The sequence below is a fragment of the Rattus norvegicus genome, chromosome 20 (genome assembly GCF_021556685.1).
Source record: "Rattus norvegicus strain SHRSP/BbbUtx chromosome 20, alternate assembly SHRSP_T2T, whole genome shotgun sequence".
In the NCBI taxonomy this organism is placed as follows: Eukaryota; Metazoa; Chordata; class Mammalia; order Rodentia; family Muridae; genus Rattus; species Rattus norvegicus.
The window spans coordinates 6253872-6268550 of record NC_141553.1 but is presented as its reverse complement, the minus strand read 5'-3'; the positions used below and the strand labels follow the sequence as shown (position 1 = coordinate 6268550).

At 53.3% G+C, this 14679-nt stretch overlaps 1 protein-coding gene across 3 annotated transcripts in view; it reads left to right on the top strand.

Annotated features, from left to right (window-relative positions):
• Positions 1–2047, top strand: part of Grm4 (glutamate metabotropic receptor 4) — an 89035-nt gene extending 86988 nt beyond the window's left edge. For 2 of the 3 annotated variants that reach the window (XM_087596828.1, XM_087596829.1), the window contains one exon: positions 1098–2047. In XM_087596828.1, the coding sequence (XP_087452954.1) occupies positions 1098–1147 (50 nt within the window). In that variant the 3' untranslated portion in view covers positions 1148–2047. 3 annotated transcript variants of the gene reach the window in all.
• Positions 2048–14679: the final 12632 nt, after the last annotated feature.

The window sequence follows — 14679 nt, the reverse complement described above, 5'->3', positions numbered from 1 at the left end:
GGAGCCTGCAGTGGGCTGGGCCCTTCCACATCACTCATTAAGACAATTCCTCACAGAGGTGACCGCAGGCCAATCTGATCTGGCTAATCCCCCAATCGAGACTGCTTCAAATGACTCCAGGTTGATAACTGACCCTAACTAGGCCACCATCCCTCCCTTGGATTTAATTAACAAGATTTACCATAGAGCCTGCTCGGCTGCAGGAGAGGCTGGGAGGTGTTGTCTTTAACGTGGCAGCCGTGTGCCCAGTGTAACAGGGAGGGGTCAGGGAGGTAGCCTGTGGACCTCCATGCCACCTCCTCTCTTCTAGGTCACACGTCCCTGGCCCAACCCAATGCGTGTGCCTCTTTTTCAGAACTGAAGGACCCCCCCCCAAGGGAAACAAGGCAGTTCCAGATGGGGACAGCATTTTTCCTCATCCAACCCCTCTATGCCCCACCCTGTCACTGCCACTGAGGGAGACCCCCAAACCTGTCAAGGCGGGATAGAACTAAGGGTGTGGCCAGCCTCCTCACGACTCTGGTCTCAGATCCCTGACAGCTGGGGGCACCTCCCGTTTGGTCTTACTGGACTACAGTACAGAAGGTCTGCACTCTGGTGGGTAGGGGAGCTCACTTTGCCTACGAGAGCTGATGCTATTACCTCCTCTGCCAGGTCACCATTCTAACATGCTGAGTGCTTTCTCTTTCAAAATATCAGGGTTGAACCTCTGAAAGGTTTCCCTTGGAGAGTGTTTTAGGATTCTACGATTGTATCGTACATCCAAAGACCTATTTAAGGCATTGAAAGATTTAGAAGGTGACAAGGGGAGGTGCTCCAAGATGGGGGGGGCGTCGCATCTTGGTAACATTGAGAGGAGGAGGGACGTTTCAGGTGATGTTTCACAGGAGCAAAGATGTGGCGGTGGGAATTCTGTGTGGGACTTGGGGTCTGGGGACTGCAAGAGAGGCAGCTTCGGGGAGGTGGGTCCTGCACCCAGCTGGGGTACCCTGGGCTGGGGGCCCTAATGGAGTTCTGTGCTGTGCAGCACCTCTGGGGGGGGGGAAGGTCCTGGAGGAGGTAGTGCTGATTCCCCAAATCTTCTGGTCTCTCTCCAGCGCTGGCTACCAAACAGACCTACGTCACCTACACCAACCATGCCATCTAGCCGGGCCGCGGAGCCAAGCAGGCTAAGGAGCCACAACCTCTGAGGATGGCACATTGGGCCAGGGCCGTTCCCGAGGGCCCTGCCGATGTCTGCCCGCCTCCCGGGCATCCACGAATGTGGCTTGGTGCTGAGGACAGTAGAGACCCCGGCCATCACTGCTGGGCAAGCCGTGGTGGGCAACCAGAGGAGGCCGAGTGGCTGGGGCAGTTCCAGGTTATGCCACACACAGGTCTTCCTTCTGGACCACTGTTGGGCCCAGCCCCAAAGCACAGGGGCTCGGTCTCCAGAGCCCAGCCCTGGCTTCCTCTCCTTCCTCCTGCCTCCGTCTGTCCTGTGGGTGACCCCGGTTGGTCCCTGCCCCGTCTTTACGTTTCTCTTCCGTCTTTGCTCTGCATGTGTTGTCTGTTTGGGCCCTCTGCTTCCATATTTTTCCATTCTGCTCCTGGCCTTCCCCTGCCATCTGCCCTGCCCCCTGCCCCTCCTCCCTGAGCTGCCCCATCCCCGCCATCATTTTCTCTTCTGTTCCCCCTCGATCTCATTTCCTACCAGCCTTCCCCCTACTTGGCTTCATCCACCAACTCTTTCACCACGTTGCAAAAGAGAAAAAAAAAGGGGGGGGGAATCACCCCCTACAAAAAAGCCCAAACAAAAACTAATCTTGAGTGTGTTTCGAAGTGCTGCGTCCTCCTGGTGGCCTGTGTGTCCCTGTGGCCTGCAGCCTGCTCGCCCGCCCTACCCGTCTGCCGTGTGTCCTGCCCGCCCGCCTGCCCGCCTTGCCCTTCCTGCTAACGACACGGAGTTCAGTGCCTGGGTGTTTGGTGATGGTCTCTGATGTGTAGCATGTCTGTTTTTATACCGAGAACATTTCTAATAAAGATAAACACATGGTTTTGCACCTGGCCTGCGTGTCCACTGAGGGCCCTCCCACGCAGGGGCAGGAGGGCTGTGAACTTCCGAAGGTTCCTTGGGGGCTGGGGCTCTGTGGAGGCTTTTGACTTGAATTGCTGGTATCTCAAGGGAAGTGAGCAGGACACCACAGGATATTCCAGTGCCCATGGGGATCGGAGAGATGGCTTGGTGGTTAAATGTGTCTTACAGAAGACCCAAGTGTGACTCCCAGCATCTCCAGGGGTAGCTCCAGGGGATCTTCTCTCTCTTCTGGGATTCTTGGGTATCTGTGTTCACCTGTGCACACACCCACACACACATATAATTAAAAATAAATCTTTAAAGAAACAAACCAGCATCTCTCCAGCCGAGGGCATCCCTTACAGAATTTGGCTCAGGACACCAGGGTCCCTAGTCCAGTCCTGATCCTCTATCTTCAGGTGCTGGGGTACCTGGAACCCATGTGTCAGCACATGACACGGTAGGGGTATGACTCCTTGTGGGCCTGTGTGTCTAACATGTGCATCCAACTCCTCTGTGCATGTATGTCTGTTGTGTGTGCGGGCATCTGTCTAGCATCTGTCCTAGCTAGCGCCAAGTGTATGTGGCAGGTGTGCAAACCTGTGCTGTTGGCAGCTGGCTCCCTCGGCAGGTGGGAGGTAGGCAGGGGGCGTGGCTAAGAGGCTGGGCTCTGTCAGGATTGGCCACAGCTGGCAGTGGGACCTGACCCTGGTTCTTGGTACCGCCCCTCCCCTCATTCTTCTACCCCAACAGCAAATGACAGAGCAGTGGGACACCATAGCCAAAGGTGACAGAGGGACCCTGGGCAGGGAGGCATCAGGGACCAAGTGTGAGACGCAGATGACATCACTGTGTGGTATGAGGTGCCGAGGTCCCCCTGTGCCAGCCCTTACTCCTGGGGCCAGCTCTGCTCAGCCCCTCACATCACCGGGTTTCTGAGTGGTACCCAGGATGTGTTAGGAAGACATCCTACTGGCTGTCTGGTAGGATGGTCCCAAGACCTCTCTGATTAGGTTTTGCCCAGCACTGTGCTAGAACCAGGCTCAGGCAGGCAAAGCTAGAGCACTAGATCTTAAGATTTCTGGAAGCTTCCAGGCGAATAGGTATACGGGGTAGGGGGCTTGGGGGGAAGGATTGATTTCAAGGGAGAAAGCATCCTCTGGAGGATTCCTACAGAGCCCTGCCTTGCCCCTCCTCAGCTCTGAGGCTCAAGGCTTCCCAGGTGGAAGGCCTGGCCCAGAGCTATAATGCCACGGTCCGCAGCCATTCCCATTGTGTGTGGTGACCCCACGTTTGTTCTCGGGCACTCAGGAAGGGATGGTAGGTCAGTCCCTGGTCTTCCCCTTCATGAGTGGGTGAAGGCTGAGAAAACCCAGCTGCCAGAGAGCCACCCTGGGGAAGCCATGCTAACCCTGAAACACGGATTCTGGAGGGCAGGTGATGATCACATATTGCTAAGTAGGGAGCCTTGGGCTGGGTGCACTGAACCCCTGAACCAGAATGTGGGTACTGAAAAGCAGGGGTCCCACGGGTCCCTAAGGCTAGCAGGAAGTAACCTGCAAGTCGGGGCTGACTAGTGCCTGAGGTGACTGCTAGAAGACTGGAGTGGGTGGAGCGCTGGTGTTAGCGAGCTGCTCTGAGAGGGTGAGGGGAGGTCTTCTGGGCAGCCTCAGCCCCCTCCTAAGTTACAAGTGGAATTTTTTTTTTTTTTTTAGAATTATTCTCAATTCTTTTGTGATTTATTTCTTTTTTTTTAAGATTTATTTATTTATTATATATGAGTACACTGTAGCTGTCTTCTGACACACCAGAAGAGGGCATCGGATCCCATTACAGATGGTTGTGAGCCACCATGTGGTTGCTGGGATTTGAACTCAGGACCTCTGGAAGAGCAGTCGGTGCTCTTAACCACTGAGCCATCTCTCCAGCCCTACAAGTGGAATTTTATTGTCATTTCCTATTGCTCTGTTGGGGATTGGGATCTCGGGCCTCTTGCACAGTAGGCACACACTCTACCACTGAGCTACTCGGGGTAACGGACAGGTGTGCATGCACCCCCAGCCACACAGACAGGTGTGCACCCCACCCCCTAGTACATAAGGGGCACTGAGCCACACGGATAGGTGCTGGAGATGCTGGGATTTTATATTTCAGTAAAATAGGAAGGTGGAATCCCCTTAGGGCCTGAAACAACCCCCCGGGGTCTCAGTCTTGAGGAGGTCACCCTCTCTATCCTTGCTTACACCAAGGAACTCCCCAGACCATAGATCTGCCCTAGCCTGGGGAGGCTGAGCGACTCTCAGAACTGCCAGGGATGACTGAGGTGCTGTGGGTCAGTTATGAACCCAGCCTTGGGGTCAGTGAAGCAAGGGAGACCAGCGGTGCCCACCTACAAGCTTGCCTATGGCCCACAGACAAGATGGCTGCTCCTGCCCTGGCCAGGGCCAAGAGCTGTCAGGTGACACGAACAGACACATGCCGCCTGCTCCTTTTCAGGACCTGGTGAAGCCAGCTCCTGGTCCTCCCAGCTCCAGGGCTGACTCTGTCCTCTTAGCACTTCTCAGGCCCTGGCAATTGGAGGCCAGAGGGCCAGGAATCCCAGAGCTAGGACAGAGGGCACGCCAATTAGCACCATGCCAGCAGTCCATGAACCACCTCTGCCCTCAGGACCACCAAGGAGCTATGGAGCCCTACGGAAGGAATCTGAAGGAAGGGCCTGGGCCCCTTTAAAGTCTCATGAGGGTCTCAGAGCCCAGATGTCCACTGAGCATCCAGAGTTGACTCAAGTGCCTCCCTGGCTTCTGCCAGCCTCTCTGTAGTACCCAGGCCGTGCCTCAAGCCTCAGCCCGGGGCCCCAGAGCATCCCCAGGCCTGTTCCCCAGACAGCTCCGTGCTGAACAGCACACGCGCCAGGCTCTCACTTCAGTTGGCAAAAGTAGCAATTAGCATCTAATGAGCCTTCTTGCTTTATTTTTAGGTAACCTCTGAGGCCCTGCCCATGGAATTCAGCCCGCCATTGCTGGCACATAATTAAAGCATGTCACCATAATTTGCCTTTTTTCCCCCCCTTACAAAGCCATAATTATGTTTTTATTGCAAGTGAAGGGGGAAAGCAGGGGGAAAGGAAACAGAGAGAGGCGGGGCTGGGGCAGGAACCCGAGCTAGGCTTCCTTAGTCGGGGCCTCCCTGCCTCTTGGGGGGCCACTTCCCCCTGAGCTTCCCTGGGAACTCCCTCTAGCCCTTCCCGATGGCCTGCCCGGGGGAGAGCAGTCACTGTGTCCGAACCGACGACTCCTAAGTTGGGAGCAGTCACGTGGGAGCCCCTGCATCTTCCGCAGATGTTGGGAATGTTCCAGATAAAAAGTTAAATGAAAACTCTGCTCCCAGGAAGGAGCCTGCTGATTGCTTCTGGGCAGGCTTTGCTCTCTCTCTCTCTCTCTCTCTCTCTCTCTCTCTCTCTCTCTCTCTCTCTCTCTCTCTCTCTCTCTCTCTCTCTCTCTCTCTCACTGTGTGGTGAGGGGCTGTCCTAACACAGAGAGCCACGGTTCCTCCTGGTGGGACTGCCTGCCTGGAAGCAGACGCTCCCATCCCCCACCCCCAAACAGCGTCTCAGGTGCCCCACCATTCACCCAAATCATTCTGGTCATCTGGCAACTGTGCCGGATTCCAGCATGGTGCCTCCTCAGCCAGGATGGTAAGGACAGGGAACGGCTTCTGTTTAAAGAGGCCATTCCAGGGACATTCCCACCCCCTCCCCTCCTTCTCAGGGTTCTTTCAGGTTCAGGGTGGGGGAGCTGGGGAAAGCATGGAGCAGCACCAATGCCCAGCTTCTTCCCAGGATGCACTGGGAGTCAGGACACCAGGATTCCTACTAAGGCTCCGCGGAGGAAGAGACCAAAAAGGTTTTGGGGGACGGTTACTATGGTAACTGTGACCCCTAATAAGGGGCAGGGGAGGAGCCTGAATATACAAATGAGACCATCCTCTTCCCCAGCTGTGGTGGATTGGCTGAGGCAGGAAGAGGACTTTTTAGTGAGAGGGAGGGAGCCATTGAAGGGGGAGCCACGAAAGAGGGAGCCACGGAAGGGGGAGCCACAGAAGTGGGTGGAAGAAGGGGATAGATTAGTTTCATGTGGCCCAGAGAAGATCTGCCCAGGGAGATGCTTTGCTTGCCCTTGAGGGCCTTGAAGGCTGAGCTGGACCAGGCTGCTAGACCCATCCATTGCTCATCACACACAGGAATAAGACTGGGGTTCCCAGATTTTGCTTTTTAAGTTTTAATTTTCTTTCAATATCTATTTATCTACTGAGGTTGTACATGTGCCATAGCATATGTGTGGCGGTCTACAGACAACTTGTCGAAGTTGGGCCTTCCACTGTGTAGGTTCTGGGGATTGAACCTAGGTCCTTAAGCTTGGTGGCAAGCTCCTTTACTGGATGAACCATGTCGGCAGCCCCTGTGCTCAGTCTTTACTTCACTCTGCACAGAGCTCCTCTAGTGCGGTGCTCCCCTCCTCTAGTGCGGTGCTCCCCTCCTCTAGCCTGGTGCTCCCCTCCTCTAGCCTGGTGCTCCCCTCCTCTAGCCTGGTGCTCCCCTCCTCTAGTGCGGTGCTCCCCTCCTCTAGTGTGGTGCTCCCCCTCTAGTGCGATGCTCCCCCTCTAGTGAGGTGTCCCCTCTAGTTTTGAACAGTTTGGTCTCACGGGGCAGCGTTCTTCATGTCGTTTGCACTTGCTGAGCTTCTCAGACATTTTAAATATTGCTCGTGTGCACAGGCACATGTGTGGAGGTCAGAGGACAGCTTTGTGGAGTTTTTCCCCATCCACCTTTATGTGGTTCCGGGGATAAAACTCGGGTTGCCGGCTTGCACAGTAAACTCCTTTACCCCATAAGCCATCTTGCCAACCCAGTCTCTGGGGTTTTATAGCTGCCGTTATCCTTGAAAAGTCTGAGGCCATTATCTCTTCAAAAACGTTTCAGTGGTCTCTTTCATGTCCTCTGTTCTGGAGACCTCTGTCCTATCCCCAGGCCCTGACTGTCCCCCATGCTGTGGAGTTTCTTTTTAAAATCTTTTCTTTCTATTGCTTTATTTATTTGGGGAGGATGTGCTTGTGAAGATGACCGGACAACTTGTGGGAGTCTGCTCTCCCTCAGAGCAAACCTGGTATCTTCTTGATTCTTTGTCTATCTTTCTGTGTTTTGTCTGTCTGTCTGTCTGTCTTTCAGACACAGTCTCATTTAGCCCAGGCTGGACTCCTACTATGTAGCCAAGGATGACCTCCTGCTCATCTTCAGACATGTATCACACAGCTGGTTCCCTTGTGGTCCCTGTTGTCGTCATCAGGGACACTGGCCTTTGGGTTAACTTTGGCTCCCCGGTTTGCTGTGATTCACGCCCTGCACGTTAACAGCTTCAGTGTAGGAGCTCGGTGGGTCCCTTTAATGTCCTCCATGGCTCCAGTTACAGATCCATCTCCGACCTTTCTGAGCACACGTGTGTGATGAATCTGACCGTTTGGCTATTGTTGGCTATCTCTACTGTGATGTTCTCTCATCACGGCCAAACCTTCCCTGCCTTTGTCTCCTGATGCCAGCCATGACCCCAGATCCAGACACGGCGGATGGCCTCCTCCCAGTACCAGGTATTTTTGTCTACAAAGAAGTCATCTGACTTTATGGGTCTGCGTGGTTACTTGGAAACAGCCAGATGCTTTCAAGTCAGCCTTCAGAGCTCCAGAAGATGCCGGGGGCAGCAGCCTGCCCAGGCTCCTGTTCAGCAGGCAGGGAGACCAGGGCCGTTTGTACCCAACTGTGCCCACATGCCGGACAGTCCCTGGGACCCAAGGGAGCTACAGGTCGTGTTCTCATCTTGTGGGGAGCCAGCTTCTCTCCATTCTACTAGCCCTTCTCTGGACCCTTCCTCTGTGCTCCCTCCCCAAGCTTGTGGCCTCACTGGGCTCCAGGAGGGTTTCTGAGGGCCAGAGTGCCCCTGAGTTCTTCGTGGGACCACTGTAAGCTCTGCAGTTGTATCCCTTTGAAGGATGCCTGGCGTGGGTGTCTCAAAGTCCCAGGAGCTGTGGCTTCTTGTATTTTATATTCCCACTATTTAGTTATCTCAGAAGAGAAATCCGGTCCCTGGTTATGGATGTAATATGTGTTCAGATACAGGGGTTCAAGGCCAGCCTCTCCTAGGTAGTGAGTTTGAGGCTGTCCTTACCTACATGAAACGTATTGCAAAAAAAAACAAAACAAGACAACAACAACACCTGGAACCAAGAGGCTGGAGAGATGGCTCGGCAGTTAAGAACTTGGACTGCTCTTGCAGAGGTCCTGGGTTCAGTTCCCAGAGCCTGTGTCAGGCAGGGAACACGTGCTTGTAAGTCCAGCTGCAGGGGGATCTAAGGCCCTCTTCTTTTTTTTTTTTTTTTTTTTTTTTTTGAGCTGGGGACCGAACCCAGGGCTTTGCGCTTCCTAGGTAAGCGCTCTACCACTGAGCTAAATCCCCAGCCCCCTAAGGCCCTCTTCTGACTTCCCCAGGTAACCCTGCAGTTACACACACACACACAGGCGCGCGCACACACACACAAATAAAAATAAAATAAATATTTAAAAAAAGAATGAGTGGGGGCGGGAGAGATGGCTCTGTGGTTATGAGCACTGGTTGCCCTTCCAGAAGACCCAGGTTCAGTTCCCAGCGCCCACATGGCAGCTCACAACCATTTACAACTCCAGTTCCAGGGCCTCTGCCCTCAGAGGGTACGAGGTACGCACGTGGTGTGCAGACACACGCGCAGCTAAAACATAAAACCCATACGATGACAATAAGCTACCTTTTAAGAGGTTTTTAAAAAGAGGGAAGATTTACTTCCAAGTCCAAATAATGTGCATATTTACTTAAAAATCCCACGTTTAAAGCACAAATAAGTCCTGCTCTAACGATGGCTGGGTGCGTGAATGACTTTTCTTACAGCGCTGTTAGAAGAACCACAGCTGGTTTAGCACTGCTCCATTGCTATGAAGAGACACCTTGACCAAGGGAACTCTCGCAAGGAAAGCATTTAATTGGGGGCCAGCCTTCGGTATTATGGCATGGAGCTGGAGCGGCTCAGAGCTTTACAACCTGACCCCTAGGCAGAGAGACGAGGTGGGGGAGGGGCTGAGAGCAACTCAGACAGACTACACTTGGTATGGGGCTTTGAAACCTCAAAGTCCACCCTCAGCGACACATCTCCTTGACAAGGCCACACCGCCTAATCCTTCTCAGATCAGCTCGGACCAAGCCTTCAAACCTATGAGCTTGGGGTTGGGGATTTAGCTCAGTGGTAGAGCGCTTGCCTAGCAAGCACAAGGCCCTGGGTTCGGTCCCCAGCTCCGAAAAAAAGAAAAGAAAAAAAAAAAAAAAAACAAAACAAAACCTATGAGCTTACCAGGGGTGGGGGTGGGAGCGGGGGTGGGGATTCTCATTCAAGCCACCACACTGACCAAAGCAATCTGTGGAAGGAGGGGATTTTTTTTCTGCCTGTTCAGGGCTCACACTGCACCCCTGGTGGAGGAGGGGGTGTGGGGCGGCCGGTCACACTGCACCCCGGTGGTCAGGGAGAAGCGGTAGATGAATGTTGCTCTTCTCACCCTCTCCTTGTCTGTATTTATTCAGACCCTGGCTTCTGGGGTGGTGCGGGTCTCAGTTCACCCTCTCTAGAAATGCCATCATGGCAGATAAACTCAGAGACAGGTCTCCTAGGTAATCCCAAACCCCGCCCAGGTTGATAAATGTGGATTTCGATGCTAGGCAAATCCGAAAAGGAACCAAGAGGCTCAGAAACAAATATGACTGAAAACTCAGCCAAAGGGTTTTAAACTGCATATTAGACACAGTCAGAGAGAGAGCTGGTGGACTGGAAAATAGATCCGAAGATTAGGTGTAACAGAGCACACAGAGAGAAATAGAAATGAGGGGGAGGCATGGGGGCAGAGAACGAGGAGTTCCAAGGAGACCCCAAGAGAATCAAGAAAGTTTATATTTAATGATGTACACTGAGAAAGAAGATTGTTAGACTTAGTGGTAAACACCTCTTACCCACTGAGCCAACTCACAGGCCCCCACGAAGAGAATCTTAAAAGCACTCAGGGGGTGGGGGGGGGGGGAGTCAGACAAATCAGGCATCGAGTCACGCCTCACAGGAATATCAGAAGTTTAAGTTCACCCTGGGTTAATAGTTCTCAAGTCAGTGCACACAGGGCCTGGTCGCCTTGTGCAGAGCAGGGCCACCTACCCAGCACTGCCACACCACTCTGGGTACCAGAGTAGCCTCTGGTGGGCAGAGGAAGTCTGACTCCAGGACCTGAGGTCTCTTGGGACCTCTGCTGTCCAGGGACTCTGAAGGACCATGGGGCCTCCGGCCTGATCCTCAAAGGCTCCAAGGAACAGATAAGGGAGAAAGCTGTTAAGGGTTTGGAGAAGAGGGTGGTATGGGGGTGGGGAGAGGAGAGAGGTGGAGAAGGGAACAGAGAAGGGGAAAACCTAGGACAATCCCTTACTTCTGGGTATGGACAGGGTCTCCTGTCCCCAACACACACACACACACACACACACACACACACACACACACACTCCCATGAGCACACTCACAGTCATTCACACACACACACTCCCATGTACACACACACACTTATACACTCCCATGAGCACACACACTCACACACACACTCCCATGAGCACACTCACAGTCATTCACACACACACACTCCCATGTACACGCACACACACTCATACACTCCCATGAGCACACTCACAGTCATTCACACAACACACTCCCATGTACACACACACACACTTATACACTCCCATGAGCACACACACTCACACACACACTCCCATGAGCACACTCACAGTCATTCACACACACACACTCCCATGTACACGCACACACACTCATACACTCCCATGAGCACACTCACAGTCATTCACACACATACACACACTCCCATGAGCACACACACTCACACACACACTCCCATGAGCACACTCACAGTCATTCACACACACACACTCCCATGTACACACACTCACACTCATACACTCCCATGAGCACACTCACAGTCATTCACACACACACTCCCATGAGCACACACACTCACACACACACTCCCATGAGCACACTCACAGTCATTCACACACATACACACACTCCCATGTACACACACACACTCATACACTCCCATGAGCACACACACTCACACACACACTCCCATGAGCACACTCACAGTCATTCACACACATACACACACTCCCATGTACACACACACACTCACACTCATACACTCCCATGAGCACACTCACAGTCATTCACACACACACACTCCCATGAGCACACTCACAGTCATTCACACACACACACACTCCCATGTACACACACACACACTCATACACTCCCATGAGCACACACACTCACATACACACTCCCATGAGCACACTCACAGTCATTCACACACACACACACACACTCCCATGAGCACACTCACAGTCATTCACATACACACACACTCCCATGTATACACACACACACTCACACTCATACACTCCCATGAGCACACACACTCACACACACACACTCCCATGAGCACACTCACACAGCCACAAACATACTCCTTAATGACAATTTTGCAATTTTGGTGTCTTTTTAAACCACAGAACTATTATAAGAACGTGCTTTCATTTTAATCCCAGGTGTGGGATGTGAGGCAGTGTAGGACTGTCCATGGCAGCTGACTGTAATTTGCCTCGAGCTCTAGCAGAGGTGTGGTTTTGCCAGCTGCAGACAGTTTCTCAGCTGTGTGACGTTTGGAATTCTGGGAACTTTTCAGAGGATCGATAAATGCCAGGGCCCGGAGAGTTGGGGTAGGTAGTAGTCAGGGTGTGTGTGTGAGGATAGAGAAGTTGGCTGTGGCCACAGTCAAAGAAGAAATGAGAGGAAAGAAATTAGACTCCAGGATCTCTCCCTCACCCCACTCTCCTTTCTCTCCTATCTAGTGATAGGGGGTGAGACTGGGGGATAAAGGGTGGGAGAAAGAACCCACAAAGTAGCTAAGACCAGCTACACGATGCCACCCTGTTCTCCATTCTTGCTACGAGTTTCTCACCAAACAAGCTCCATTAATCGTCTAATAACCGGATTAATTAAGGACGCTGAAAGTAAACAGCAAGAAGGTAATTTGCTCCTGATTACTGTGTAATTGCGGGAGGATGAACTCATTTGCATATGCAAAGAAGGCTGCAGACAGAGAGAGTGACAATGGAGGGAAGGCTGTCATCTGACCTCATCCCTGTAGAGGCTGGCTGGCCTCCCAGCCTCAGCCTCCCTCGAGGGCTGCAGAGGTCCTCAGTCAGTTCCTCCAGAGGAAGGGGCTCTCAAAATGTGGACTAGAGTGTCTGGCTTTAGCCGCGTCTGATTGGCCCTGGGCAAGAGATGTCCCAAACACAGGGCAATGTGCCACCATGGCCTGACTGCACCTCCACTACAAGGATTCAACTTTTCTGCACCGACCCTTTGGAGGGGAGATGAGGGTCTTTTCCCAAAGGCTTTGCCAACTCCGGGACGCCTTCTGGAATTGCCCTGTCCCTGGAGCCTGCTTTCTTCTGGGTGGGAGGTTTGCTCATTTCTGTAGCGGAGCGCTCCACAACTCCGCAGCGTGGCCTACTGACCCTCCTTGACCCATCCTAGGATGACCTCAGGCTCACGGGGTGTTGCCTGCGCTGGCCGCCCTGGCCCACTGGGTCTTCCGACGCCAAATTGTTTTCTGATGGTGGCATCTGTCTTTTCTTGAACTCAATTTGCGTTTTCAAAGCAGCTAATAGACGCATTAAAAAATCCATTTTCGCTCGGGATTGAATCTGACTGAGCCGGATCAATCCGCAGATGCTCCCACCGCCCTTGCACGTAGTCATGGAGACTGCGATGCCGCTCGCGGCAGACCCCACAGGGCACGGTTCGACCCTGGGAGGATCCCACTCCCTGCTCACAGCACCATTCGACCCTGGGAGGATCCCGCTCCCTGCTCACAGAGTGACTCTCATCTACAGCGTAGCTTGGCTCATCTACATCCCCACATGAATCCTCTTCCAAGCGCCCACGAACCTCAGGCTCCCGAGGTAGGTGTGCCGCTCATTGTGTGGCTTAAGATCTATCTTCGACTTGCTGCAGTTCCGCGCATGCTCAGCATATACTTGGCAATTGTGTTGAGGGGGACAGTAGGGCCAGGGTTCGAACCCTCATGGCAACATCTTTGTACCTGTGCTCTTAACCAAAATGCTGACACCTCCTTGCAGGACTGGGTGAGGTTGGGAGGTCCCGTTTGAATTGGCAGAGGTCGATACTTGAGCTCGGGGTTTTTCTGGGGGTTTTGCCTGAATCCCTTCCATGGAAGTCAGTGGCTTCCCCACCTCTCAATATTGGGAGCCCCTACTCTGAGTGCCTGGTGTCTGCAGATTCCCAATGTGGGGGCTCTAGCAGCTGCCCCCTGGCGGGAAGACAGATTCCAGTCTTTGGAAGGAGACCCCTGGGCCAGTGGTCAGGGATGAGAGAGGTCACTGCAGGACTCCAGATCCCCGTTCTGTACAGCTTGTCACTGTGGTCCCAGGGTGAGCATCCTCAGCCACTTCCGATGGCAGATGTACCTAGGGCTGCCTGTTATGGGGTCTGAAGGTGAGGAGGAATGGGAGCTTGGGCCTGTCACTTAGAGTCAGAAAGCTGGGGTGAGAGGGGCCGGACTATACAGTGTTAGAGCGCCGGGGCTGTCCCATGCTGGGGGGTTTGTTGGTTTGTTGACAGGCTCTTAGGTATCCCAGGCTGGCCCTAAACTCTCTATGTAACCAAGGATTATTTAATACTTCTGGGGGTTTTTTGGTGCCCACCCCCACGTCTGGGGTTACATGGGTTTCCGTGGTATGCTGGGGATGGAACCCGGGGGCTCTGCTGGCCCAGTCATCTTGCTGGCCTTTCTGCGGTTGTCTTGACTCTCTGCCGCCCTTCCAGGCTGGTTTGATTATGCAGCCCGGCCGCCCCCGCCCTCCATGCTAAGCAGTTACTCTACCTCTTTGCCCACACTACCCCGACGGCAAACAGGCTGCCCAGTGGACACAGGGTGCTGCTGGTCATTTCAGCCGCTGCTGGAAACTCTCCAGACACTTATTCTCCTGGCTAGGTTTCTGTGGCACTGGTCTTGTTACTTAGCTTTGGCTGTCCTGGAACTTGCAGCCATCCCCTTGCCTCAGCTCCCAGAGTCCTGGGGGGGGGGGGGTCACAGGAGTGGAGAGCTCATACCTCATCTGGCTACATACGGATCATTTGGGTGAGACCTGACGCCCTTTCGATACTGACTCTTGTGATCTGGGAGGAGAGTAGACCCCTCTCTTCTCTTCCCTTCCTGTTTGGTTTCGTTTGAGACCGACACTCCCTCTGTCACCCAAGCTTGGATTTTAGACATGCACTACCATAACTAACATTTCAAAAAGATTTGAATTCTTTTTATTTATTTTGTGGTTGTGGTGGGTGGGCACGTTCAAGCAGCAGCCCAGATGTGGGGGTCGGAAGGTAGCATGCAGAGTTAGCTCTTTCCTTCCACCCAG